Below are 23,106 nucleotides of genomic sequence, written 5' to 3' on the forward strand. Positions count from 1 at the left end.
TTCGTCTCCACCCTCTTCGTCTCCACCCTCTTCGTCTCCACCCTCTTCGTCTCCGCTCTCTTCAACATCCTTTTCTTCCTCGTCAGAGACGTCCTCGTCCTCCGAGACATAGGTAACACATATATCCGTTCCGAAGGCTCCCCCATAATTTTCAGGACCCTGGACAAGGAAAATGTCAATAACTCGGGGGTCATTAAAGCACGCCTCTTTCCAGATCATTTGTCGTATCTCCAGGGGAAGTTGTGAGAATATGACGAAGTCGGTCGCCACAATGCAGGTATCCTCCCCGTCCGATTCAGAGGTACGTGGAGTCATGTTGCGAAGACTAGGCAGGCTGGTGTTAAGCAACTTCTCGGGTCTATCAAGGGTTGTGACATCGTCGTCAGACTTATTAGCGATGAGAGTACTGCTGCCTACGGTCTCAGCTGAAGGTGGGCCAGGGATTGTGTACTTGTGGTCAAGCCCGGTAATAGCGTCACTGTTGCTAACAAGCTCCACAGAAGGCACATTAACTGAGGCAACTTCGCTATCTGGCTGAGTAACTGGAACAACTTCGTTTGCGCTCTGAGACTGCTCCGAAGATTCTGCCATCGATCCGTTCCCGTGATATGCCATTTGAAGATCGCACGAGGTCTTCTATGAGTGCTTGATTCGCGCTCTCTGAGTTGCTATCAAAGTCAAATTTGCGCCTCTTAACAGTATGGATCAAGGACAGAAGAGACTTACCAGTACTTAACTATTCTTTCGAAAGCGCAGCCTAATCTTGTAATATGTCAAAGGATTCGCAACCGATTTAGCTTCGAATAGACAGCTCCAAAATGAATGTATGAGGAAGAGGAGGTTGCTTTGAGAATTTCGCCAAGAGTTACTCTTTTGAAGTGCATGATACTTAAATAGCGTACTAGGCGAGCCGATTTCTTTCACGTACTGAAGCGAGTACTAGCCATAAACAACAGGAATGTTCTTTTTCTGTATGTTACCTTACCTCTGATTGATGTCTTGTGCCTAGCCGTGTAAGCTACTGCATTCTCCCCCGGACAGAGGTACAAGAAAGTTTCTTTCCTCCACTTCTTCATTCTCCCATTATTCCAGCTCATGTAGTTGACTGACCCACAGTCCCTAGAACATTATCGAATAAGGATTGACAGACAAGAGCTGGGAAAGTGTCGGACAGAAGAAGTGGGAGAGAAGGACCCAGAATCAGTAGCCGAGAAGGAAACAAAGATAACTTTTAGGGAATCGTAATAACTTTCCTCGTTATCTTGCTCAGGCCTCAAGAACGGGTTAAAGAGCTGCTCCTCTACTATAGCAAGTGAGTTTTCAATCAAGACCAATGAGCATAGTCAAGACCTCCCATGAGGCCATTCAGCATGATTTTGACAGAGAACATCAACCAGATCAATTCATTTCCAAACCACCACAACTTAAAAACCAAAATCCTGTTCTCGGTCCCGTCAAAATGTCCAATAAAGCTGAGGGGAGAAAATGTTTACCTAGGTATACTTAGTTAGCATTGGCACGTAAAGAGCAACTCGCACGGTTTTTGTCGCGATATGCAACAAGGCTTTTCACTCGACTTTTATTAGCTGAATCCTAATCAAATAACACGTGAAAAGCATTTTGTGCAACTCGCACGGTTTGCCCACTTCGCACGGTCTGCCACTCGCACGATCTGCCACTCGCACGGTGTCGTTTTTGTCGCGATGTGCAACAAAGCTTTTTACTCGACTTTTATTGGCTAAATCCTAATTAAATAACACGTAAAGAGCATTTTGTGTAACTCGCACGGTCTGCCACTCGCACGGCCTGCCACTCGCACGGCCTGCCACTCGCACGGCCTGCCACTCGCACGGTGTCGATTTTTGTCGCGATATGCAATAAAGCTTGTCACTCGACTCTTATTGGCTAAATCCTAATTAGACAATACGTGATTAACTGCACATTTGCAGTCAGTCAGGTGAGTTGGGAAATTCTCCTTTTTTTATAGAGACTAGGAATTGCCTATGTACTAAAGGGTGGGAATTGGAGCCTGCAAAAGCGCCGCCGGTAAGGATTTCTGGGCTTTTACTGGATCACATAAAAATGTCCTCACGTGGTTGGGCAATTTTGGAGGCGAAAACCGTTGAAATCGCAGGCTGCGATTTAAATCGGAAGCTCCGATTTCAAGAGAATTTCCTTGAAAACTGCGACATGCAACAAAACTCTTCGCTGAGGTTTGATTAGTTATATTAATCATCTCTTACATGATTATATGACTATCCCCGAGCACTTCCATGGAACGGAACAAACCCTCCAAAGCGTATATGGCAGGAGTTCTGGACATAAAATAGACTTCATTAAGAGGAGGGGGTCTTGAACTATTTAGAGACACTAGTGTTACAGATCTATTCAATAGAGTCCGTCTCGTAATAAGGCTCATTCGGATCATAAGGAAATTTCCTCACAACCGAATCACCCAAATACTCACTCAGATCTGGCACCAAGCTTTCCACATCCCCAACAATGCACGCCGGCACTCCTTGTCCAAATGTAACAACATTACTCGTATTCCCACCCCCGTAATCGACTCTCACCATATTCACCGTCTCCTTTACCGGACTAGTCTCGAAGTAGTTCAGAGGAGTTATCGCTAGCCCACTGTGAGCAATCGTGAATAGCGTCGTGGGCAAATCACCCGTGTGTGGAACATGATGCATGCCGACATTGGCCCAAACGACGATATCTTCTTGCTCGAGATTCTCTCCGTCGAAGAATTCATCGAAATTGATAGGAGGATTGGCGACGTCTTGAGATTGATAAGGATGACTGGAACGAGGTTCAGTATCATGCTGACGAGTAACGAACAAGTCATGCTTCGCCCAATTCGCAGCATTGACAAGATTCGAGGAGTTGAGGACTGTAAGGTGGATGGTGGGTGATGAGGGAAGGATGCGATATCCGCGATACTCTCCGAATGCGTTTGTAACATCTTTGTTGACGACCGTGAATTGAGTGGCCCCGTTTCCATTCCAGTCTAGCTTTCCTTCGTCCTCGTTGGTTATCTCGGTGCGCTGGAGCTTCATGGTATCGCGTGCTTTGCCGTTGGACCAAGGATAAACTTCCGAGACTGGGACATTGGTGGTGGTTGTCATTGTGTTGGCGGTTCCGAGAATGTCGAAATCGATCTTGAAGTTTAGGACATGGTCGTGCATGCTTCCAGATAGAGCATCATGGATATGATATCTGTAGTCTTGATTCTTGGCAAAGTAAGCAGACTGGATATATCCTGAAGCTCGAACATCGACGTTGATAGATCCGTCTATGTAGAATTCGTAGCTGAACATGTAATCATAGTTTCCAACTGTGCAAACATTGCGGATTGTAAAGTAAATGTTCTTAGTTGCCGCAACATATTGAGATGTACTGTGACGCTGAATAGGATAGTTGCCTTCCGTCTCAAAGAGGCAGATGCTATCGATATGAGTGTGAGTTGTCTCGGACGTGTAGAATGTGCTGTTCAAATATGTCGCATATGTCGGGCAATCATATCCTTTCACTAACTCAAATGCATAGGTCCCGAAGCCGTAGAATGTGTCCAAATAGCTTGTTCCAGACTGAACTGGATCATTCCCGGCATAATGAGCCAGAGCCTCTTGCAATCCAAGTTCGTAGATGACACGTTCTCCCTTGTACTTGATGTTGTGGAGACGCATCCCGGTGTCCCGAGAGAAGGAGATATAGAATTCAAAGTCCATCCACTTCACGTACTGCTGGTCTGCATCTGTAAAGTAACGCGACCCAGAAGAAGCAATTGCCAATGGCGGGTACACCGTATCTAGAGGTGGAGGCGTTCCCATCTGATCGGTCCATCCCCAAGAGCCATCAATGTTTGCAGGTAACTTCTCGAATCCAGGAGAGTAATAAGCTGCTCTGGACGCATCCGTTGTAGGATAGAAGATATCATTGTAGAGCCATCCGTCGAAGGTCCATAATGAAGGGTCGCGGCCCGTGACATTTGATTTGAAGAACAGTCCAAGAGGAAGAAGAGTCCCAGAATCCATTTCACTAGTTGGCAAGTTCCAGAAAGTATCCCAGCGAATAATGCCATCGTCTTGCATCAGAGGATCAATCCCCCAGACATCTAAGGTGTCATTGTCAAGTCCCAGAGCAGAGCCACTCCAGAGATCCAGGGTAATATCAAGGATGGAAGCAGTGACATTGTACATCCAAGTACTCCAGTCAGCATCTAAGCTCGCGTCAAGATTGCGAACCTGCCCATTGGTCTTCCTCGTGTAGGGGTACGTCAAAAATTCTGCTTCAGTAGTGCCGTTCTGGATCGGCAATGGGACGAGAAGATCCTGGTAGTATGGGTCGACATCAGCTCGATGATCAATTATCACATGAGCATATCTTTCAGGTTCGGGGCCACCATAGTCGAGGTAGTTTAAGACATCTGTTTTATTTGGTTCCATGAGCTCAATCATGAGTCTGGGAAGAGAATTAGCATAATTTTCGGACAATGTTCCATCGCGAGGCTAACAATGAGTTGTCCCATTCTCCAGCATCTTCAGTACCGGTCAAGTTGAACGCTGTTTGGGAGAACAGCCATGCCGCAACAGATGCAGCCTCAACGTCTGTGAGGCTACTCCATACATTGAACGCTGATGCTCTGATACTTTGCGCTCCCGGAGTAGCGCAGGAGGAGTCGGTAGTAGTTGTGTCATTTATCCATCGCTTGGTCTGTCCATTCATGCCATTCTTGATTCGCCAGTTCCTGAAGTTTGCAGACTTCGGAGATGGTATCGAAAGTGCAAAGCCAGGCAAGAGAAGTAACGCGGCTGAGAGTCCAAATCTCATTTTGGCAATATCTGCAGACTGAGAGCCTGGGTATCCAATGCGAGAGATGGAGGAGACTTTATATCATGATCAGGGGTTCGTAGTACATGCAAGGACGACTTCTAGGTACATACAATGCCTGTACTTGGCGAAGATCGTGTCTTGGCCTGCGTTCACAGCGTATTTGAAGGGTGGGAGAAGAACATTTTGATCTGATAAATCCTAAAACGACTGAGATGGGCATGATTGGACCATCCTCACAACATCATGTAGTAGTGTGGCCAGAGCTAACTTTCTAGTCATCCGCAAACATACCGACTGGAGGGACCGGATGGATACAGATGCCGATCTGACGGAGCATTCAGTGAGGTACAGGGCATTGAAAGTATGGAAACAATTGAGAAAGCAGATAGCAAGGATATGCTTGCCCGTCAATACAGAGACGTTGCATTTCTAGGTTATAGGCTTTGGGGAACTCAGGGACCGCACAAGAAGAAACTTCAGTTGCCAGGGTCAAGCACAATCCAGGGACCGAGAAACCCGAGGAGAGGAAACCCCATGAGTGGAAGTCATCCCAATCCAGAAAGTCCAGCCATTGGCGGTACTTCCAAGCCTCCCGAAAGATTGGCAATGGTCGCATATTTCCCCCACCTTTGATTTAGCGGGGTGGAATAAACTTTTCGTGCAGATAAGTAGCAGATAAGAAGCTCTTATTTTCTTGATTGCAGGTGGAAGTTACAAAAATTGTACAGTCAAGCCGCATGCAAAGACGGATTTGGCAGGTAAATTGATAGGAGGTAGAAGGTGTCTAGGGTTAGTTGCCCAATTTCACAAGCAAAAAACTTAGATATATTGACTCCGACATTGGTGAAGAACACAAGCTGGAACAGAGAAGTAAGAATAAGCTCAGATGGTATAGGTGCGTTACAATTAGGGTCGGGATTATATTCAATATCCCCAGTCGAACAGCGACTTGGTGCATCGTTACTTTTGACTCTAGGATGCCACCGTATTCTACCAGTATGGCCTTGCCATGGGAGACACTCGACTCATCTTATTTCGTTTTCAATCTCGCTCTGCCAATGTCCGACTTTGATACAGCCGCAATCACCACAGTCAATGTCCGGCCCCGTATCAATTCACGACCACTTGGCCCGAATCATGAATCTCGCTCCGAAAGTTGCTTGGTACTCATCTGGAACGAAGTCGGCCCACTCCTCCCTTTGTCATCGTTACGCATCATACCATACCTTCAGTCCGGACCAGATTGCATAAACACCAGATTCCCACCCCAGCTCTCCAAGTTCAAAGGAATAACAGGCTCGTCGCTTTTTGCATATGCAAGCTGCTCATCCGTCAACAAATTCTGGGCCTTCATCTTGTCGATGATCTCCTGCTTTCGAGGAACAGGACAATACCAATCTCTCAAATACTTGACAGAGATCTCGTGTCTTAATTTCGCCATAGCCGCCGAAAAGGCTGGAGCTTGGAAATTTTTCATGGGGTCGTGATCACAAGTGTGGTTCTGGCGACGAAGAGACAAGAATTGGCACTCCTCCAAAGGTTCTGCGGACGGCCAGCCATATTGCTTGTAGAGGTCTTTGATCCACCTTTCCCATTTTGGAGGACTAAGCTCTGGAGTATAGAGCTCGTCAGTGCGAATAGAACCAGGAATGTAGCCTGGCTCCAGATGACTTGTCAGATGTATGAACTCCCGAAGCAGGTCTGGTGCCAATCGACCGTGCATTTCTTGTCCATAAAACTTCGTCTTAGGTATCTTGTAGTGAAGCGGCCATTTATTAGACTTAAATCGATCGAAGAAGGGATCCTTGGAGCCAGAGCTCTGAGTATCCAAAACAACGATACGATTGCTTGCCGTATCCAACACTAGTACGAGGCCAAATCGTTGGAAGCGTAGAAACGAGAGTGGTATTGCACTCTTGGGTAAAGCTCCATAATCCGGAAGTAAAGTGTCCATTGACTTGTTTGGCCGAAAGTTGGTCTCAAGCAGAGGATCTCGCGACAGCAATAGGTGGCCATCGCTCCTGTAATCAACAAAGTGTCCGTTTCGCCAGAATATTGTTCTCGTCTGGCCCATCCAGCCACCCCACCAAGATGCTTCTGAGGCGTGTTTATCTGCCAATTCTTCTTCGGCGAGGAGTCTTCCCTTGTCTGTATCCCACGCGTCTTCGTAGGGGGTGATATATGGTAGTAGGAGTAAGGTCTCGTAGACTTTTGCATCGAGGCCAAGGATATCGATAGCCAGAGTTCGATTGATCGCTTTGTCTCCTACATGGGGTGGATATGCAATGGAGTCTCGTCCTAGGTAGCGCATATCTCGAAGTAGCTCATAGTACTGGGCCACATTAGTACGTGTTTTACAGCGATATCTGTGGCGGATGAGACATGTGGAACTTACCGCTGCGACGAGCCCAACTGTTTCATTGACATCATAGGGAGGGGTTACAACAACTTCCTGATCATAGAAGAACCACTTGAGTACCAGCAGACCTTGCAACACAACAACCATAGCCGCAAAAGTCCAAAGAGTCTTGCGCGAAGGTCGCGAGGTGCAAGATTGCCGCACGCCTGATAGCATCGAGCCCTTCTCCTCGTCGCCATTATGACCCATGACCCTAGCCAGATCAATTCTGGCCATTATTGACACGCCTTGACAATTGTCTCTTCGATTGTGGGACCAACATCACCACTCGTGAGTGATGTTGATTTCTAAGAGCTCCGTACGGCGATGCGCGATAAGGTCAAGCTACCTGAGTATATTTCTAAAAATAGCCTTGGCTGGGCCCCAGATCAATTCTCAAAGTATCAAATTCCAAACCCCATCTTCCATATTTCGAGGGCGATATTCATCAAATCGAGTCGACCGTGTCCTGAGGGAGCGACTTTGCTCAAATATAGAGTCCATACGACTTGAAAGCTTTGTTTGAGAGATAGAGAAGTATCTTATCTCACTGGCACGACTTTTTGTTTGAAAGTTTCACAGGACTACTACTGCTTTCGTATCCTGCATTGTGTTTGACTGATGTTTAGACCATTTGATATCCTTTTTTGCTCATCAGTCTCAATTTTTAACTCTGATTTGGCTCATGCTCTGTCATTGAGTAACATTGTCATCCCAGCAGATTACGGAGATCGGGGTTGGATGTTCTCGGGAAGTGGTTAGTCGCCACGATTACATGCCACAGACAAACCATTGTAACTTTGGATGAGAATCAGACGATTTCCAGGTTCTCACAATTGTATCAGGGAGCTAGCTCCTCACTTTGTACCTCAGTTACATAATCTGGTTTCCACCGAGACGACGGAAACTTCGTATTTCAGGAAGCCATACAGGTGACCTCATATGGGTACCCAACATTATGGAGCTTTTGCTGTACATTAGCTCATATGTCGCCGCAGGTGCAACTGTTACTCCGCTGAGCCGAGTCGGATTAATCAGCTGCCGTTCCAATGATCCCAATGTGGCCATCGTGAAGCGCATCTGGTGTCGAACTCATACGTGCATGTGGAATCATCTTCATAATCGGATCTTCATTCCCCGAAACAGCGTTGCAACAAAGAAGCCATAGCATAGTTGACCTTATGTATAAAAGTGTGAAGGTTGCAATTGATATGAGGTATTCACATGCAGCGAGCATCTTTACCAGCACAAAAGCATTTGCAGCATTTCCCAGTCCATCACATTCATCAAGTTCATTCTCAAAATGTCAAAACTACTCGTTATTGTAGGCGTCACGGGTAACCAGGTAAGTCAAATTGGGGACCTAACTTATCCTTGAGATCTTCAATACTGATCACCTATTAGGGAAGGGGAGTGGCAGAAACATTCCTCAAAGACCCAACATGGAAGATCCGAGGCACGAGTCGGGACCCAACTAAAGAATCAAGCCAAGATCTTGCAGCAAAAGGCATCGAAATCGTTTACGGGGATGTCGATGATGTCGACTCCCTGAAGAAAGCTTTCAAAGGCGCCAACTTGATTTTTGGCGTTACTGCTTTCGACAATATGCGAATCATGTTTCCTTCAGAAGCTGACCTTGCAAGCCTCAAACCGAACCAGACAATAAGAGAGCTCCCTTTTGAAGTCGAAGTGCAGCAGGGGAAGAATATTGCTGACGCCGTTGCCACCGTTGGCGATAGTCTGGAGCTCTTCGTCTTTTCCGCTCTTTCAAATGTGAAGAAGTGGTCCAAGGGGAAGTACACTGGCGTCTACCACTTTGACAGCAAGGCTACAGTGGTGGAGTATATCAATGAGAAGTATCCTGAAGTGGCAAAGAAGATGTCAGTTCTCCAGATGGGGTTCTTCTTCCAGAATTGGAAATTTGGTCAAGTTGGCATGCCTTGGGAGAAGGTGCGTCGAATCATCGTACAAGATTAGAAAACACCACTAACTCTACAGCGCCCTGGTGGTTCCATGCTCCTTCGTATCCCTGGCGATGGGAATATGCCTGTTCCAATCGTACACCCCTCCGATGCAGGTGTTTTCGTCCAAGCCCTCGCTAAACTTCCGCCTGGGAAGAATCTCATCGCATACGCTAATCTCATAACATGGGAAGAATACGTCAAACTCTGGAGTAAAGTCACTGGAGTTCCAGCTGCATTTGAGAAAGCGACTATTGCGGACCACGACAAGATAGTACCAGGAGGGCTGGGTGAGGAAGTTGGGGAAATGTTTGCTTATGCTCAGGAATTTGGATACTGGGGAGGAGATGATAAGAGTGTGACTTTCACTAAGGATGTGAGAATCTCCTCCCATCGGTAGTAGATTGTATGCTGACAAATGGTAGTTGGGTGTAGAAGTGAGGGTAACGAAGGCTGAGGACTACATCAAAAACGAGGATTGGTCTGAGTTACTCAATAGACCTGTACCAAACAATTAGAATAATTGGTTGCAATAGGATCGCAATACTACGCAATAGCTGGGAATGGTCCTTTGGAAACAGAAGAGACGGGAGGGACAGGGGCCTCCCTCGTAATGGAAGGCCGGCGGCCGAATTAGATTCATCGTATCGGCTTGGTCTAGGCTGCAGAACTTGTAACCTTTTTTATTGGCGGACATGTTCCTATTAAGTCCAGAGTCGCTATGTTTCGAACCCTTTGCTGTCTTCATTGTTGGATTTTTCTTTTTAGGCAGCAACGTTCTTCCCGCGCTCTGGTCTGCATCGACAGGATATAGTCTCTGGTCTAGATTTCCGAAAACCTTGTTCTTTTTTTTCTTATATTTTGTTTATCTAAAGGTTCGGATGCTCCCTGTACATTTTAACTTGGATATAAATTCAACTCACAGATGTTGATGTTTACTTTAGTCAGCTGTTTGATAGCAGTAACGACGTCTGCCTCATTACAAACACCTTTCTCTAAAGCAAACGATTACGGTTTCGATTCTTTGATATTTCCTGGACTCGAAATGCACGTTTATGTTCAGACCAAGCCACGGATCTCTTCTCCTTATTTCGTGTATGGCTCATTCCAAATCCTCCTCAAAAGCAAGTTTTGTCCATTTCTACTTTCTATATTGAATGTCCGGGCTAATTCTCCGTAGAGGAGTATACAGCACTCTCGTAATCCACGGCACCTTTCTCGAAGACATCGGCCCAGGAGCATACATTAACTGGACCATGATGAATCGGGACCATATCAGCATTAGGCATCCTTTCGGATTATGCGATACATACCATCTGGATATCTTCCAATGGCTCAGTGGAAAGAATCCAGGACGAAGTTGTCCACCTAAAGGGGACGAGTTTGCGGAGATTACGTATTCGACATATGTATATGAGGAATACGATGCCACGGGAAATTGGAGTTACTACGCCCCGTTCCTTACTAGCGATAATAGGAGCATCTTCTGTCTTGAGGGTTGGCAGGTGTGGCCTCCGACGAGGAATAGTTTCCAGTGAGAATCCCTTGTTGGGACAGACATTGTTGAGTCGGAATGTTCGGTTCAACGTTAGCAGTAGAGGAGAGACCCACATTGTTCCAACTGCTGTCCTCGAATAATAATCAGAGAAAGATAGCATTCAACGCTTCGTAGGATATATGTATCTCAAGGATATTAAAAATAATGGCATGTAGCGTCGCCCGCCTATACTTTCGACAATCTTTCCAATATACCCTTCCATAGCCCTGTCTTGATGATATCCTCATCAATATCATCATAGTTCGCATACTGACTAAACTCATTCTTGAAATCCATAACGTCTTCTCCATTCATCTTGAAAACTCTGACACCCCTTCCAGCGTATCTTTCCTCAGACATCTTGGCAATACAAGCATCGCCCCACACGCCCCACTCGATGTGCTTGTTCCTTGGTAGGTCGAAATTGAAACATTTGAAGCCGTAGTAGACGCCGTTGACACTTGGATTTCCGTGACCTTTGATTTCAACCCGCTCAATATCCCGACTTTGCCACCCTTCTGAGTAACCCCAGGAGTATTGCATGTCTGGTACATGATAAAGGAATCGATCCATGTTGCCTTGACTGCTTACGTCGCGGGTCATGAGATGACGTAGATAGGGCGCAGAGCCGTCAGCCGGGATTATGATAACTTTTACTTCGACTGCATGACCACCAGTTGGTGTGTGAGTTGCTAGTGAAGTATAGCGAGAGAAGCTTGGGACGATCTCGGCCATGGCTGGACAATGGGCCTTTCGAATGGATCTAAATGCTTGAGGTTACGGGATCGTGTTCGATATACGAGAGAAATAAGATTTGGAAATGTAGGATCGCGATCATAAAATCCTCGCACTGGTGTAACCACGCAAGGCACAGCCCTGCAGCTGTAAGGTTATGCATCTTACTCCGATCAGACCTTGGCTTTATTTCTATCAAATCGCAAGCTCTAGAACTCGAATAGTCTAGACTACACCTGCTTGTAATCAAAAACAGGGGTGTGTAAAGTCTTTCAAGACTTTAACGAAAAGCGAGGTCCTTATTTTCTAAATTTCTACAAGAAGAGCCATGTATCAAGAGAGAGAAAGGGTAAAAGACGGAGCATGGGTAAATGAGGGGTAAAATCCACAGCGTAGGTCGCTAAGATGTCGGGCAGTCCCACAAATACCCATCTTCACGTAGACACCAGAACTAGGACACGAAAACTTTAACTTGACTTCACAACGACTCAAAGGACCTCGAAGAACAATCAATCTCCCTCCAATGGACAGACTTCTGACAAGTCCTCTTGAACAGCTAGTCTCCGTGCAATATTTATTGAGACAAGCATACGCATGAGGCTTGTAGAGTAGAGGCCACGAGAACCATCTTTGAGGCTCCCTCAGATTCAACACCAGAGGCAATGCTTAATCATGACTCACCACGAGTCCCTCCTCAGCCTTTCTCTTTCGATTTACGACGTATCACCAAAACGGAGATCATCGTCCGTCGACTAAAGACACACCTCCGGAATCCCTAATATTCTCAGACATTCAGCCTCACTCCCGCCCCCCATTTCACGCTAGTCCGAACCTCATCTATCTCCACAAATTAGAGAGAAAGCTCTCCCGCGCTGGGCGAACTCATGCATTCGCTGGCCTGACTACGTCCCGAACCGGAACATTGCGCAGGGATACCATGCAACAGCGGCTTGAGCATGATCCAGGCTCAATATTCGAGTATGGGATCTCCATATGTCGTGACAGAGGAGCTCAGAAGAAATGGGTGCACACGTTGCCATGTGACACGGAACTGGGCGATCGGATCATCACCACTGCTTCCTCATGTCCGGCTTTTCCATCACTCATTTCGCTCACAACAATGTACGAGGCTATCAGAGTATCAGCCCATACTGAGCCTCGCATGCGCTGTGGGGGCGAAGCTCTGGCTCCTGAGTACAGTGCGACCCTGAACAGCCAGTGAGCAAAATGTGGCTGAAGCCTTGCATAAAAGTCCGTCAAGGATCTTGATCACTCATTAACAGTACAGTGTGCGGCTGCGTGTTGAAGATTCCGGGTCTGATCTCAAGAGTCTTCAAGCAAGCACGTCTCCCAAGGTTCTTGAGGGGACGAAATCATGCGCGATCTGAATCGACTCCAGGAGCTCGCGAGAGGGGCCAATGCTTACACCAAGGAGCGCTTACCAACCGTAGAGATACTGCGGCGTGACTCCATAGTAACCTCGCCAGTTGATCAAGTCGACGCCAAAGAGAAGTTGGTGTTTCAACGGACTAGTAGTGTTTACTACAAAGACCCGAACAAACAGAAGAGAAATATTCTTCGATCCAAAGAAAAGAAAAGTGCTCTCGCGAATACTGAGGGATGGTCGTACAACAAAGCTGAGAGGTATGCTGTCCTCGACTTGGAAATACGGAATGGCGGTCCCGCTGGACTTGCCCAGGCCGTCCTTGCCTTCGATATGAGAGACCCTCTTGATGTCAACGTCACATATGTCGCCGACGACAATGGCCATGTAACTTCCACCGGCAAACAGAATGGATGGCTGGAGTTGGCCGCTGGACGCAACGCGCGAAATGATGTCGCCTACATCAGGCTACTTTCGAACTTTGGAGCGAGTCAAGCGTCACGGAATCGAGCTTTAAAAATCGCCCTCGATCGAAAAGCAATGGAAACTGCGCAAGAACTGCTGAGAAATGGTGCAGATCCAAACTCGGACGGAGTTCCTGAACATTTCCTAGCGGCAATTCGAGACCAGAACCAGCGCTTGTACACCATGTTTTTGACGTCGATTGAGCCTCTCAATACTTTTTACATTAACCAAGCATTAATCAAAGCTGTGGGCCAAGACTCGGACCTAGTTGCTTTGTTGATCGCCCACGGCGCTGATGGAATGTCCAACGATGGACAGGCATTGTGTGTTGCAGTCAACATAAAAAGTTTGGAGGAAGCAGCCATGATATTGACCAATCCAGAGGGAGAACTTTCAGCGAGGGCCCTGAACTTAGCAGCAAATACAGCTTGTGCTATAGTGGATGAGAATATGAAAGTCCGACTTTTGGACATGCTCTTCAGCGCCGGGGCAGAAGTTAACACCTCGAGAATACAAGACGAGCTGCTGGAAGCCGTCAGGAAAGATCAAATCTCTCTTGTAAATCTTCTCATCAATCATGGGACATCGCCTGATCGTAACAATGCTGAGGGTCTACGATTGGCTATCATTTCGAGTCAGACAGAGTTGGTACAAATTCTGTTGCAAGGACCGGTCCCAGAAGTGAGCACCTCGAGAGCACTTGACGAGGCAAATGGTTTAGAAGACCCCGATGCTTTCGAAGAGATCGTCAGAGCTCTTGTTGAGAAAGGCGTATCTAGACCCTCGCTTGCTAAATGTCTCGCGGATGCAGTCGAAAAGGGATGCACAGCACTAGCCCCTATGCTGATTGAAAGAGGGGCAACTTTGGAATACTCCAATGCACGATGTGTTCGAACAGCACTCAAGCGCAACGACTTCGGCTTATTTGGGACTCTGTTGAAAGCGCCATGCCAGCCTTCGATTCTCTGTGACGCACTTCCAGACGCTATGAATGTCCAGCCTCCATCAGAGAGATTCGATATCATGATCAGACTTCTCAACAAGGGAGTGTCTGGAAAGCAGCTACACATTTCTCTTCAGACCGTGGCTGCAAGTGCGAAGGATCCTGCAGATTACAGCTTGATTGAAGCATTGATGCGATATCATGCCTCCGTTGATTTCGTTGACAAAAATGGCAATTGTATTTGCACCGCTGCAGCTCAACAAGATGAAAAGTCGTTGGACTTACTTTGCCAAGGAAATCCGAGCCCAGAGACTGTTTCGGACGCGATACGAGTTTTGCACGTATCTTTTGCGGCGGCTGAAGCCGCCGAGTACGAACAACAAGTCGGCATGATGTCCACCCTACTGGAGAAGGGAGCATATGGAATCCCTGTAGCCGAAATGCTCATCAAAGCCGTACGGGATGATCACCGGGAAAAGGCCTTGACTGCACTGATCCGCTTCGGTGCTGACGCAAATTATCAGCACGGAAAAGCGATCGAGGAGGCGCTGAAACTACCTCGCATTTCTGCATTGGACTCTATCCTCAAAGATGGCAAGATTGCCAAGAACACGTTTGCAGCTCAGCTACCAAATGCTCTCAATTCGCTGGACTTTGACTTTGACAAAGCAAGCATGCTTGTACACGCCTCACAGGATTACGAATACGAAGAACTTCTCGATAAGCCTCTTTTGGATGAGATCGAAACCAACGGAGCACGCAAGAGTGTTGTCGAACTTCTTTTGAATCTTGGCGCAAGTGTTAACTACCAACACGGCGGGGCCTTGCAGCATGCTGTCAATGCAGGAAATGTTGAGATCTGTTGTCTTCTTCTTAGTGCCGGTGTCCAACACGCCAATATCGCCTTGGCTTTCCCTGCAACTGGTAGGATAGTGGATAGAGCGACTCGATACAGTCTGATGAAAGCCCTCTTGGAAGCCGGACAGTTCGACATAGGACAAGACCAAGCACTTGTACAGGCAGCCCATGAAGCGATCAACTGTGATCTCACTCACGTGGAACTTCTTCTTGAACATCATGCTTCTGCAAATTTCAACGACGGTGCAGCTATTATCGAGTCAATTACAACCAAGAATTTGCCACTCCTGAAACGTTTTGTACCGACTGAGCTCAACCATAAGAGCCTGAGTAGGGCATTCGCTCTCGCAAGGAAGATTGAATGTTTAGAAGACGAAAGATACGACATGTTCGAGACCCTGCTCCAGGTATTTGCAGGCCAAGATCAGATAAGCTCTGCATTGATTGAGACGGTTCTCCACGACGTGACCGACATCAAGACTTCTTCTCTTTTACTTAGTCATGGTGCCTCGTTGGAGCCCGATAACGCACGCGCGATGCGAGAAGTGTCCTTCAAGGGATCTCTGGATCTGCTCAGGGTCTTTTTGGCTACGAACCCTACTCAATTCGCTCGTGATGCTGGCTTCCATTCTGCCACTCGGTCTCATCTCGCCCCGGAGCAAAGAAATCCAATCTACCGAAACTTGCTGGAGACCGGCATCACACAAGAACTTGTCAGCCAAGCCTTACTTATCGCCACTATTACCGAAGCGATAGACCATTCCCTACTCAACATGCTTATAGGTTTTAATGCGTCCTTGGATTTCGATGCTGGTACCGCTCTCCATGGAGTTGTCAACAAGGGCGATCTTTCGACGCTGGATGTGCTTCTCACTGGAGATATCCTGCAGAAGCAGACATTGGACAGATCTTTCTCCGAAGCGATGAAGCTAGACGGGTCTAATCGCCTCGAAATCGCGAAAGTATTGCTAGAGAAGGATCCTGGAGTCAATCAAGCGACAGTATCGCATCACCTCGGGCAAATTGTTCAAGAGAACGACCATGATTTACTGAGTCTGATGATGGACTACGAACCGGACCCTGCTTACAATCGAGGCGAGAGTTTGATACTGTCTGCTCGAGCTGGAGATTCTAAGTCTGCAGAACTGCTGGCGAGAGCGGAGATACCCAAAGAAACCGTGAACGAAGCATTTGAGCAGCTTCTAAACGCTCGCGCGATAAGATCAAACCTGACTGGTGGTCTAAAGACAGCAGAGATCTTGCTGACATTGGGCATCGAGCAACATCTGGTTGATCGTGCTCTGCTAGATAGCTTTGACGACAAGATCGACGACTTGACAAGCAAATTGGTCGAGTTGCTGATACCATACAAGCCGGATGTGAACGGCGGTGATGGCAAGCTCTTTGTCGATATGGCGACGATTGGCAACGAGGAGCTTTTCCGACGCCTGGCATCACAGAAGCCGAATCTGAATATAGTCATCCCAGCACTCATTCGGTCCATCGAGAATGAAGACGAGCTCATACATTTCTTGGGTCAACTTGAAGAATGTGCAGAAAGAGAATCTGTCCCTCTTGAGGACTTTGTGATTTTCAGAGCTCTTGAACAGTTTCCAGAGGGGCATTTGCTTGTAAAACATCTCCTCAACAATGGATGTCGTGCCAATAGCAAGACTGAGGACATATTGAACTCCGCTACTGGGACTGAAACCATGACTGTCCTCATTTGGGCGTTGAGTCGCCTCGAACCTCTGGTTTCTGAAGCAGTGGTTGTGGAGATTCTCGAGGACGGACACGTTGGTCTCCAGGAGGAGCACAATGGTTTGTATCTCCCCGCCAATAGTGTATTAAAGACTGCTAACAGTTCTGGATGTGATAGCCGAAGTATCCTTCGAGACTAGTCTGACACGCACCTCAGCGACTATCCTTGCCAGTGCAGCAGGTCAGAACTCAACGCTGGAGAGGTTGATTAAGTTAAAGTTCGACTTGACACATCGCGATTGGGAGGATCACTCTCCCCTGTTCTTCGCAAGCAGAAATGGGCATCTGGAGACTGCAAGGATACTGATCGAAGCAGGCGCTGCAGGCAATGATGGAAGTCTGCACGAAGCTGCGAGGGAGGCGCATCCGGAACTCATCACGCTGCTCCTTGCAAATGGTCATCGTGACGATTATCCTTCCTCTGTCCATGCCGATGGAGACTTCGGTCGCACACCACTGGAAGAACTGTGTCAAAATGCCACATCTGGAACCGAAAATTGGCCCAAGAGAGTCCATGCCTCCATTGCTCAGCTGTTCTCGGCTCAAGTGGCGAACATACCGAAGAGTGGTGGCAAGACAATGCTCCACCTGGCGCTGGAGAATAGAAATAGCCCAATTGATGTCACTCGGGAGCTGTTGTCCTTTCCATCGGTATGGGAAAAGATCAATGATCCGGTCTATCTATACACCGACGAACAAGGCTATGTCTATTCGCCAACCAAATATGTCGAGCTTCTCTTCAGCCTCGAGGATCCCGAGAAATGTACAGCCCTGACAAAGTTGCTGAAAGCGCGAAAATGCAAAGACCGCTTCTACGCACACACAGTCGATCAACCTCCAGGAGCTGTAGGCTTGCCCGAAGAAGTCGCAGAAGCAGTCAACAAGCAGAAACGAGCAGATCACGAGCAAAGAGAAGAGTTGAAACGACGAGAAGAAGTCGCAGCTCGCCAACGTGCCCTCGATGATGTGGATCACGTCCGCAATCAGGCATCACTGAGAGAAAAGCACCAGCTCACGATGCGTCAACTCAAAGAACAAGAAGATACAGAAAGACAAGTAGCACAAGACAAACAAATCCTCGCAGTTCGACACGCGCAAGAGTTGCAGCGCAAACGACAAGAAGCTCTCGCGGCTGAGAACAGGATCAGAGTCGAAGGGGTGGCGGAAGAAGCTGCCCATCGTAGAGCAAACACTGATCGGGAGCAGGCGTCTGAAATTTCTCATCGACGTGCTTTGGACTCGATGGAACGGTCGGCACAGCAGGCCAAGTATGCGGCTGAGCAGTCTCTTATTAGTATCAGAGACTCGGCTTCGAGAGAGGAGTTCCGGCGTCAAAAGGAGCTTTGTGATATTAAGGATGCGAGTGCAAGGTATCAGGCACAGCAAAGGGCTCAGCATTCGCAGTATTGATGTGAGATTTGAAGATTTTGGGGCAGGGAATGTCGGTCACATTTCGAAGTTAGGTTATTGTAAGGGTAGATTGAGATTGATTTACTTTCACTTATATCTTCTTTCCATTATGGCCTTTAATTCATGAATGTTGGGCTTGCTGTAGTTTATTTGCTTGATTTGCCGTTCTTTCGTCACTGATCTCTGAAATCATTTAAGCGAGATCTAGAGCAAGCCCGGAGGCGAATATGACGCTTCACTTCGAACAAGTTGGAGAGACAGCTCAATACAAAGAGGAAACTCAATACTCAACATCACAATGGGCCTAAAAGCGTAGTTTTCCCATGGTATCATGACACATCCGAATGGAGCGCCCAAATTGCAAAATTCCATCTTACCCTGCACTTTGTCTCCACCAACTTCGTTGACAACGTCTCTATCCTCATTTGCTCAAGCTGATTACATTTGGGTTGTCAAAGCATACTTTAAGAGTCATACATTGAAGAAGCGCTATTCATTCATAAACCTCACCCTCCACATAACCCCCACCATAACCCGCATTCTCTCCTTCATCGTAATCCACACCCGTGCCAGCAAATTCAGCATCTCCTCCATAATCTTCAAGTTGACCTCCGTCATAGAAATCCATTCCTGCGCCGTCAAAGTCGTTGTACGTCTCTGCTGATGCATCTCCCACATCGTTTTGCAAATTATCGGATGGTAATAGGCCGTCAAAGTCATCATTCGTATCCAGGCTATTCTCTTCATATAATTCATCGTTTCCTAATGGATTTTCAAAGTCGTTGCTAAAGTCGTTGTTTGGCTCGAGACCAAGATCGTTCTCCTCCATGGCTCCATAGATGTCTTTGTTGTAAGTGAGATCGTCATTGTCCGTGCGGTCTTCAAATTTGTCTGACAAAGGATCGCCGATTGTGGGGTCACTCTCGTACCCTCTCTCCTCCATATCGCCATCAAAATCATGGTTCGCTGTTGGGTCATCATAACTTTCTGGCTTTAGCTCATTGTCAAATATTCCATCGTCACATTCGTGGCCGGCTAAGGGATCTTCAGTCTCTGGGTCGAAATCAAAGGTTTCACCTTCTTTATCCCTTTCAAATCCATCGTCGAGGTCCAAGAAAGTGTTCCCATCGCCAATCTCATCTAAACATTCCAGATTGTTGTCTTTGTCTCCAAGCTCGCCATCATCAGACTGGAATCTAGGCGAGTCCCCTTCCAAATCATCCTCATTATCGATAGCGAAAGGATTTTCTAGATCTACTGAATTGTTCTCATCATCTGGCTCAATGAGGTCGTCCAAATTTTCGTCCTCGGCGTCAATCTGATCAAGTCCAAAGCCAAACGCTGCTTCGTCCTCGATTGGATTTTGAGAATGATCAATCTCGTCCTCCAATTGAAGATCTGTATCGGGGTCCATGAAAGCATCCATCTGGGCCTGGTCCTGGTCCTCGTCGTTCTTATTGAAAGCATTGTCGGGATCCAGTTGGTCGTCCGCCAGTCCGTCATGGCCGTCGAAAATACCGAAGTCCTTTTCATGTCCTTCCTGTCCCTCATCCTCGTCAAAAGTATCACCCAGACCTTCGCACTCTCTTGCCTCGTTCTCGTACTCATTTTGCCCCGCAGTGTCACGAAAGATGTTGTGAAACTCATTTCCTTCATTCAGATCACGGTCTTCCGTTCCCAGATCAGGCTCAGGAAAGACAATATTCTGATCATCGAATACTGTTTCACTGTCCCTTTCTTCGAATAGATGATCCATTTCTGATGATAATGCAGCATTCTCGTGTTCGTGCTGATCAAATTCCCACCCTCTCTCTGTCTCACCCAAATCACCATTCTCATCCTCCCCAAAGCCGGAGAAAGCAGGCTCATCACTGCTAAATATGCCACTGTTCCCAGTCAACGCATCATCATCTTCACAGTGTTGAGGGAAGATCGTGGCCTGGGATTCTTCTTCTTCCTCATCGTTTGGATGTACAAGATTCGTACCACCATTTCCATTCACCTCCAACCCATCACCTATATCGTAAAGTCCGTCTTGGCTTAGGTCTCTGGGTGGCAATGGATCGTCGTCGTCTTGTTCAGCCCCAGACTGCTCCTGGAGTGGGTCTTCGCCATGATCAAGAATCCGATCGTTAAACAAATCTTGCTTGTCTGTAGAATCTCTGAGAAGAGGGTCTTCAAGTTCTTTCTCTTCATTTAGAAAGTCTCCCAGCAGCGCTCCTCCAAGTACACCCATAGCCAAATCTGCAACATCTCTGCTGGTATTGTCTCCCTCATGACGTCGAGCTTCGTCGTTAATATCCGGTGAGTCTTCATCGAGCCGTCTCGATCGGTTGTCAGTCGTGGTTGTATTGACTGTGGATTTAAGAGAGTCCTTGGGGTCCTGAAGAGACTCCGATTTGTCAATGGAAGACTCATCATTTTCATCGAAGGGTCGCATCTTAAAGCTGTCTGTGGAAAATTCATCAGGATTGTCACGAGACAAATTATCTGAATTTTCGACTAGAGGATGGTCAGGTGTATCGAAGCTAATCAGAGGCTCTTCAAGGCGACCAGGAAGATCACCAGGAAAGTCAACGAGGTCTTCGGCGGCATGGCCTTGCTCAGAGCGCAGTTCCAAAGCTTCATCGAGCTCGTCGATGTCTTTGTTCAATTTCGCCACATCTTCCTTCAGCTCTATATCTTCTTCCAGACTTCTGAGCTCGTCTTTCAATTCTCTCGTCTCTTCATCTCTTTCTTGGGACTCGTTATTTGAACGGTCCTTGTGGCCGTGGCCAGGCTCGTAGTGCGGCTTTGGATGTGGAAAGCTGCGAGTAGAACCCTGCGTACCATCAAAACGGCTGTGAGGCACACCTCTGAATGTTCGTCCCAGAGATGATGGTACAACGTTTGGTCTTGTATCCAACCTGCTTCCCATCCCTGATATACGTGCTAGATCCGGTGCAGTGCGAAGCATACTTGATCTTGCCAGCATGTCCCTTTGAGAACCACGAAACGGCACTTGGGCTTGGAGGCGAGCATTCTGTGGTATAAGACGTTCGCGATTCGTTGGTTGTTTGAGGGTGTTGCTACTTGTCGTAGAGATGGAAGGTCGGAAATCGTTCATGCTGAAAAGTCCGTCGTTTCGTGGGGTCTTTTGGGGGTTGAAAGTGGGTACTGTGTTAATGTTCTACCCCTCAGGGAGTTTGAGGGACCTCGAATTGTTGAGCTAGCAATTGGTTGAGAAGGTATATTCCTTTGGACGTTTGAGGTTGATGGGACACCGGCGTTGAGTTGCAGACCTCGAATCATTCCTGACCCTTTGGAGGCCAAGTTTGGCATCTGACTTGAGATTTGTGCTCCTTGAGTAGTCGCCGCCGCTCGTGACTGTTTTGGTTGGTTTATGCTGCCAGATCCTCGCTTCAGGAGAGATATCTCCACGCCACTTCCTGAAGTCTTTGAATTCAGGTTTGGCTCGGCACTAAGCAATTCCATCTGAGGGAGAGGGGTATAAGGTGGAAATCTACTCATAGGACCTGCCCCTGAAGATGAAGCTGGATTCCCGCTAAAATGATTTGGTGCTTGAAGGTCTTTCCGCTCATTTGTGGGTGCGGCCTGACTAGGAGACTTCAGAGAAGCAGGTGTCGGAAACCTCCCTGGGATATTTGTAGAAGATACCTTTGGCTTCATGGCAGTTAACTGAGTGCGATCTGGTAATGGCCGTTGGTTCACGATATAGAAGGATTGAGGGGGTTTTGCTGCCATCTCCGAAGCCAGTCTCACGTCATTTTGTTCTGAAGAGCGACCTACATATGCCGGTACTGAGCTTGAGCTTTGCACCTGTTGATTCGATCTTACTCCTGAGGCTAGAGAGACAAGATTCGGGGGCCGGTTTGTGTTACTGCTAAGGTTTGGATTACTTGACGGCTTTGAGCCTCCAACAGTGGTGGGTCGTGTCGAGTACCAATCGGCAGGTTCGCTGGTCGCGGGCTTGTCTTGTCTTGTAGTTCCTAAACCTGGCTCTCCAGGGACATTCTTTTGACTAGATGCAATGTTGACGTCTCGGTCTATCAAGCCTTTCGGTACATACTTTCCCAAAGTGTGGAATAGAGTCATATAGAAAGGCCTGTATTGTTTTGCAAACAACTCCAACGCTTGATGGTCATCGGAAGAGGTTGACAGCGGTAGCCTGATCAAATCTGATAGTCCATAAATCTCGAGTCCAACCGGTCTGAACTGCCACCATTGAACACCACTGTCCATACCGGGCGGATCTCGAGATGCAAATTGTTCGCTAGGCGTGCAGTATGCATTGTATCCGTTTGGAACTGCAGTATTGTAACAAGTTTTGCATAGACAAGATGTCTTGAGGAGGAGAATCAAATTGCTTTTCCGGTAGAAGAAGCCTAAGCAAGACGGTACACCTGAGCTTGTGCTTGAAGCAAGTTTCGGGTTGTGAGGACAAAGTCTGCCTCGAATGGTGAGTCGAGAGACCACGAACTCGGCACTTCCTGGAACCTCCGTATCCATAATTACATTCTCGTTGATCTTAATCGGATGTGCCTTCGCTTTTCTGAAAGTCTGCTGTGAGGCTGTACAATTATATGCAAATAATTATCCTCACATGGGGAGCCTAATTAGGTTAGCTGAAGGATTCCCTTCAGGGGTAGAAGGCTGGGTGCGAGTTTAGAAAATGGGTGTCGTTATCACGAACGCCCTCTCCACGTTTCACTGCTTTTTCCAACCCTGGAGCACCAATGTGAACGACGTCGCATTCTCGAAGCCACAGAAGAGCGACCAGGCGAATCGCGGGCTGGATTGTTATCACCTGCTCTG

At 47.4% G+C, this 23,106-nt stretch overlaps 8 protein-coding genes across 8 annotated transcripts in view; 2 read left to right on the forward strand and 6 right to left on the reverse strand.

The window, feature by feature from the left end:
• LY89DRAFT_506244 (uncharacterized protein) overlaps positions 1 to 796 on the reverse strand; it is a 1,053-nt gene extending 257 nt beyond the window's left edge. Inside the window, exons 1-2 of the mRNA XM_018208024.1 lie at positions 727 to 796; positions 12 to 668 (exon numbers count right to left, since the gene is read on the reverse strand). Coding sequence (XP_018073208.1) covers positions 12 to 615 — 604 coding nt within the window. The 5' untranslated portion in view covers positions 616 to 668; positions 727 to 796. The remainder of the gene's footprint in view (positions 1 to 11; positions 669 to 726) is intronic.
• A 1,588-nt stretch (positions 797 to 2,384) lies between these two features.
• LY89DRAFT_582517 (putative membrane copper amine oxidase) lies at positions 2,385 to 4,731 on the reverse strand (the record flags this gene model as incomplete). The annotated part of the gene is made up of 2 exons (XM_018209171.1): positions 2,385 to 4,467; positions 4,520 to 4,731. The coding sequence occupies 2 exons, from the start codon at positions 4,729 to 4,731 to the stop codon at positions 2,385 to 2,387; spliced, it is 2,295 nt and encodes a 764-aa protein (XP_018073209.1).
• A 275-nt stretch (positions 4,732 to 5,006) lies between these two features.
• Positions 5,007 to 5,542, reverse strand: LY89DRAFT_506280 (uncharacterized protein). The gene has a single exon (XM_018208027.1). It carries the CDS (start codon positions 5,453 to 5,455, stop codon positions 5,177 to 5,179), a length of 279 nt encoding a protein of 92 aa, XP_018073210.1. The 5' UTR covers positions 5,456 to 5,542; the 3' UTR covers positions 5,007 to 5,176.
• A 390-nt stretch (positions 5,543 to 5,932) lies between these two features.
• On the reverse strand, positions 5,933 to 7,834 carry LY89DRAFT_506284 (uncharacterized protein). Its single transcript, XM_018208028.1, has 2 exons — positions 7,235 to 7,834; positions 5,933 to 7,171 (listed from the first exon to the last, which is right to left on the reverse strand). The coding sequence occupies exons 1-2, from the start codon at positions 7,472 to 7,474 to the stop codon at positions 6,068 to 6,070; spliced, it is 1,344 nt and encodes a 447-aa protein (XP_018073211.1). The 5' UTR covers positions 7,475 to 7,834; the 3' UTR covers positions 5,933 to 6,067.
• A 507-nt stretch (positions 7,835 to 8,341) lies between these two features.
• Positions 8,342 to 10,023, forward strand: LY89DRAFT_506262 (NAD(P)-binding protein). Its single transcript, XM_018208026.1, has 4 exons — positions 8,342 to 8,582; positions 8,642 to 9,187; positions 9,236 to 9,574; positions 9,624 to 10,023. The coding sequence occupies exons 1-4, from the start codon at positions 8,541 to 8,543 to the stop codon at positions 9,714 to 9,716; spliced, it is 1,020 nt and encodes a 339-aa protein (XP_018073212.1). The 5' UTR covers positions 8,342 to 8,540; the 3' UTR covers positions 9,717 to 10,023.
• A 564-nt stretch (positions 10,024 to 10,587) lies between these two features.
• LY89DRAFT_683706 (uncharacterized protein) lies at positions 10,588 to 11,547 on the reverse strand. The gene has a single exon (XM_018214749.1). The coding sequence runs from the start codon at positions 11,306 to 11,308 to the stop codon at positions 10,922 to 10,924; it is 387 nt and encodes a 128-aa protein (XP_018073213.1). The 5' UTR covers positions 11,309 to 11,547; the 3' UTR covers positions 10,588 to 10,921.
• An 825-nt stretch (positions 11,548 to 12,372) lies between these two features.
• LY89DRAFT_683707 (uncharacterized protein) lies at positions 12,373 to 18,650 on the forward strand. Its single transcript, XM_018214750.1, has 2 exons — positions 12,373 to 16,941; positions 17,000 to 18,650. Exons 1-2 carry the CDS (start codon positions 12,846 to 12,848, stop codon positions 18,289 to 18,291), a joined length of 5,388 nt encoding a protein of 1,795 aa, XP_018073214.1. The 5' UTR covers positions 12,373 to 12,845; the 3' UTR covers positions 18,292 to 18,650.
• Positions 18,651 to 18,784: 134 nt separating this feature from the next.
• LY89DRAFT_717380 (uncharacterized protein) lies at positions 18,785 to 22,800 on the reverse strand (the record flags this gene model as incomplete). The annotated part of the gene is made up of 2 exons (XM_018218343.1): positions 18,785 to 21,447; positions 21,573 to 22,800. 2 exons carry the CDS (start codon positions 22,798 to 22,800, stop codon positions 18,785 to 18,787), a joined length of 3,891 nt encoding a protein of 1,296 aa, XP_018073215.1.
• Between the last annotated feature and the right edge of the window lie 306 nt (positions 22,801 to 23,106).

Source organism: Mollisia scopiformis (assembly GCF_001500285.1).
Source record: "Mollisia scopiformis unplaced genomic scaffold LY89scaffold_9, whole genome shotgun sequence".
Taxonomy (NCBI): Eukaryota; Fungi; Ascomycota; class Leotiomycetes; order Helotiales; family Mollisiaceae; genus Mollisia; species Mollisia scopiformis.

What these genes read in the sequence shown, in the direction of transcription:
- LY89DRAFT_683706 (XM_018214749.1), bottom strand. Translation starts at nt 11,308, where the DNA reads ATGGATCGATTCCTTTATCATGTACCAGACATGCAATACTCCTGGGGT.
- LY89DRAFT_506280 (XM_018208027.1), bottom strand. Translation starts at nt 5,455, where the DNA reads ATGCGACCATTGCCAATCTTTCGGGAGGCTTGGAAGTACCGCCAATGG.
- LY89DRAFT_683707 (XM_018214750.1), top strand. Translation starts at nt 12,846, where the DNA reads ATGCGCGATCTGAATCGACTCCAGGAGCTCGCGAGAGGGGCCAATGCT. An exon ending in TCTCCAGGAGGAGCACAATG is followed by an intron (nt 16,942 to 16,999) that starts GTTTGTATCTCC and finishes TGGATGTGATAG; the next exon opens with CCGAAGTATCCTTCGAGACT.
- LY89DRAFT_506262 (XM_018208026.1), top strand. Translation starts at nt 8,541, where the DNA reads ATGTCAAAACTACTCGTTATTGTAGGCGTCACGGGTAACCAG. An exon ending in TAGGCGTCACGGGTAACCAG is followed by an intron (nt 8,583 to 8,641) that starts GTAAGTCAAATT and finishes ATCACCTATTAG; the next exon opens with GGAAGGGGAGTGGCAGAAAC. An exon ending in GTGTGACTTTCACTAAGGAT is followed by an intron (nt 9,575 to 9,623) that starts GTGAGAATCTCC and finishes GACAAATGGTAG; the next exon opens with TTGGGTGTAGAAGTGAGGGT.
- LY89DRAFT_506284 (XM_018208028.1), bottom strand. Translation starts at nt 7,474, where the DNA reads ATGGCCAGAATTGATCTGGCTAGGGTCATGGGTCATAATGGCGACGAG. An exon ending in CAGTTGGGCTCGTCGCAGCG is followed by an intron (nt 7,172 to 7,234) that starts GTAAGTTCCACA and finishes AATGTGGCCCAG; the next exon opens with TACTATGAGCTACTTCGAGA.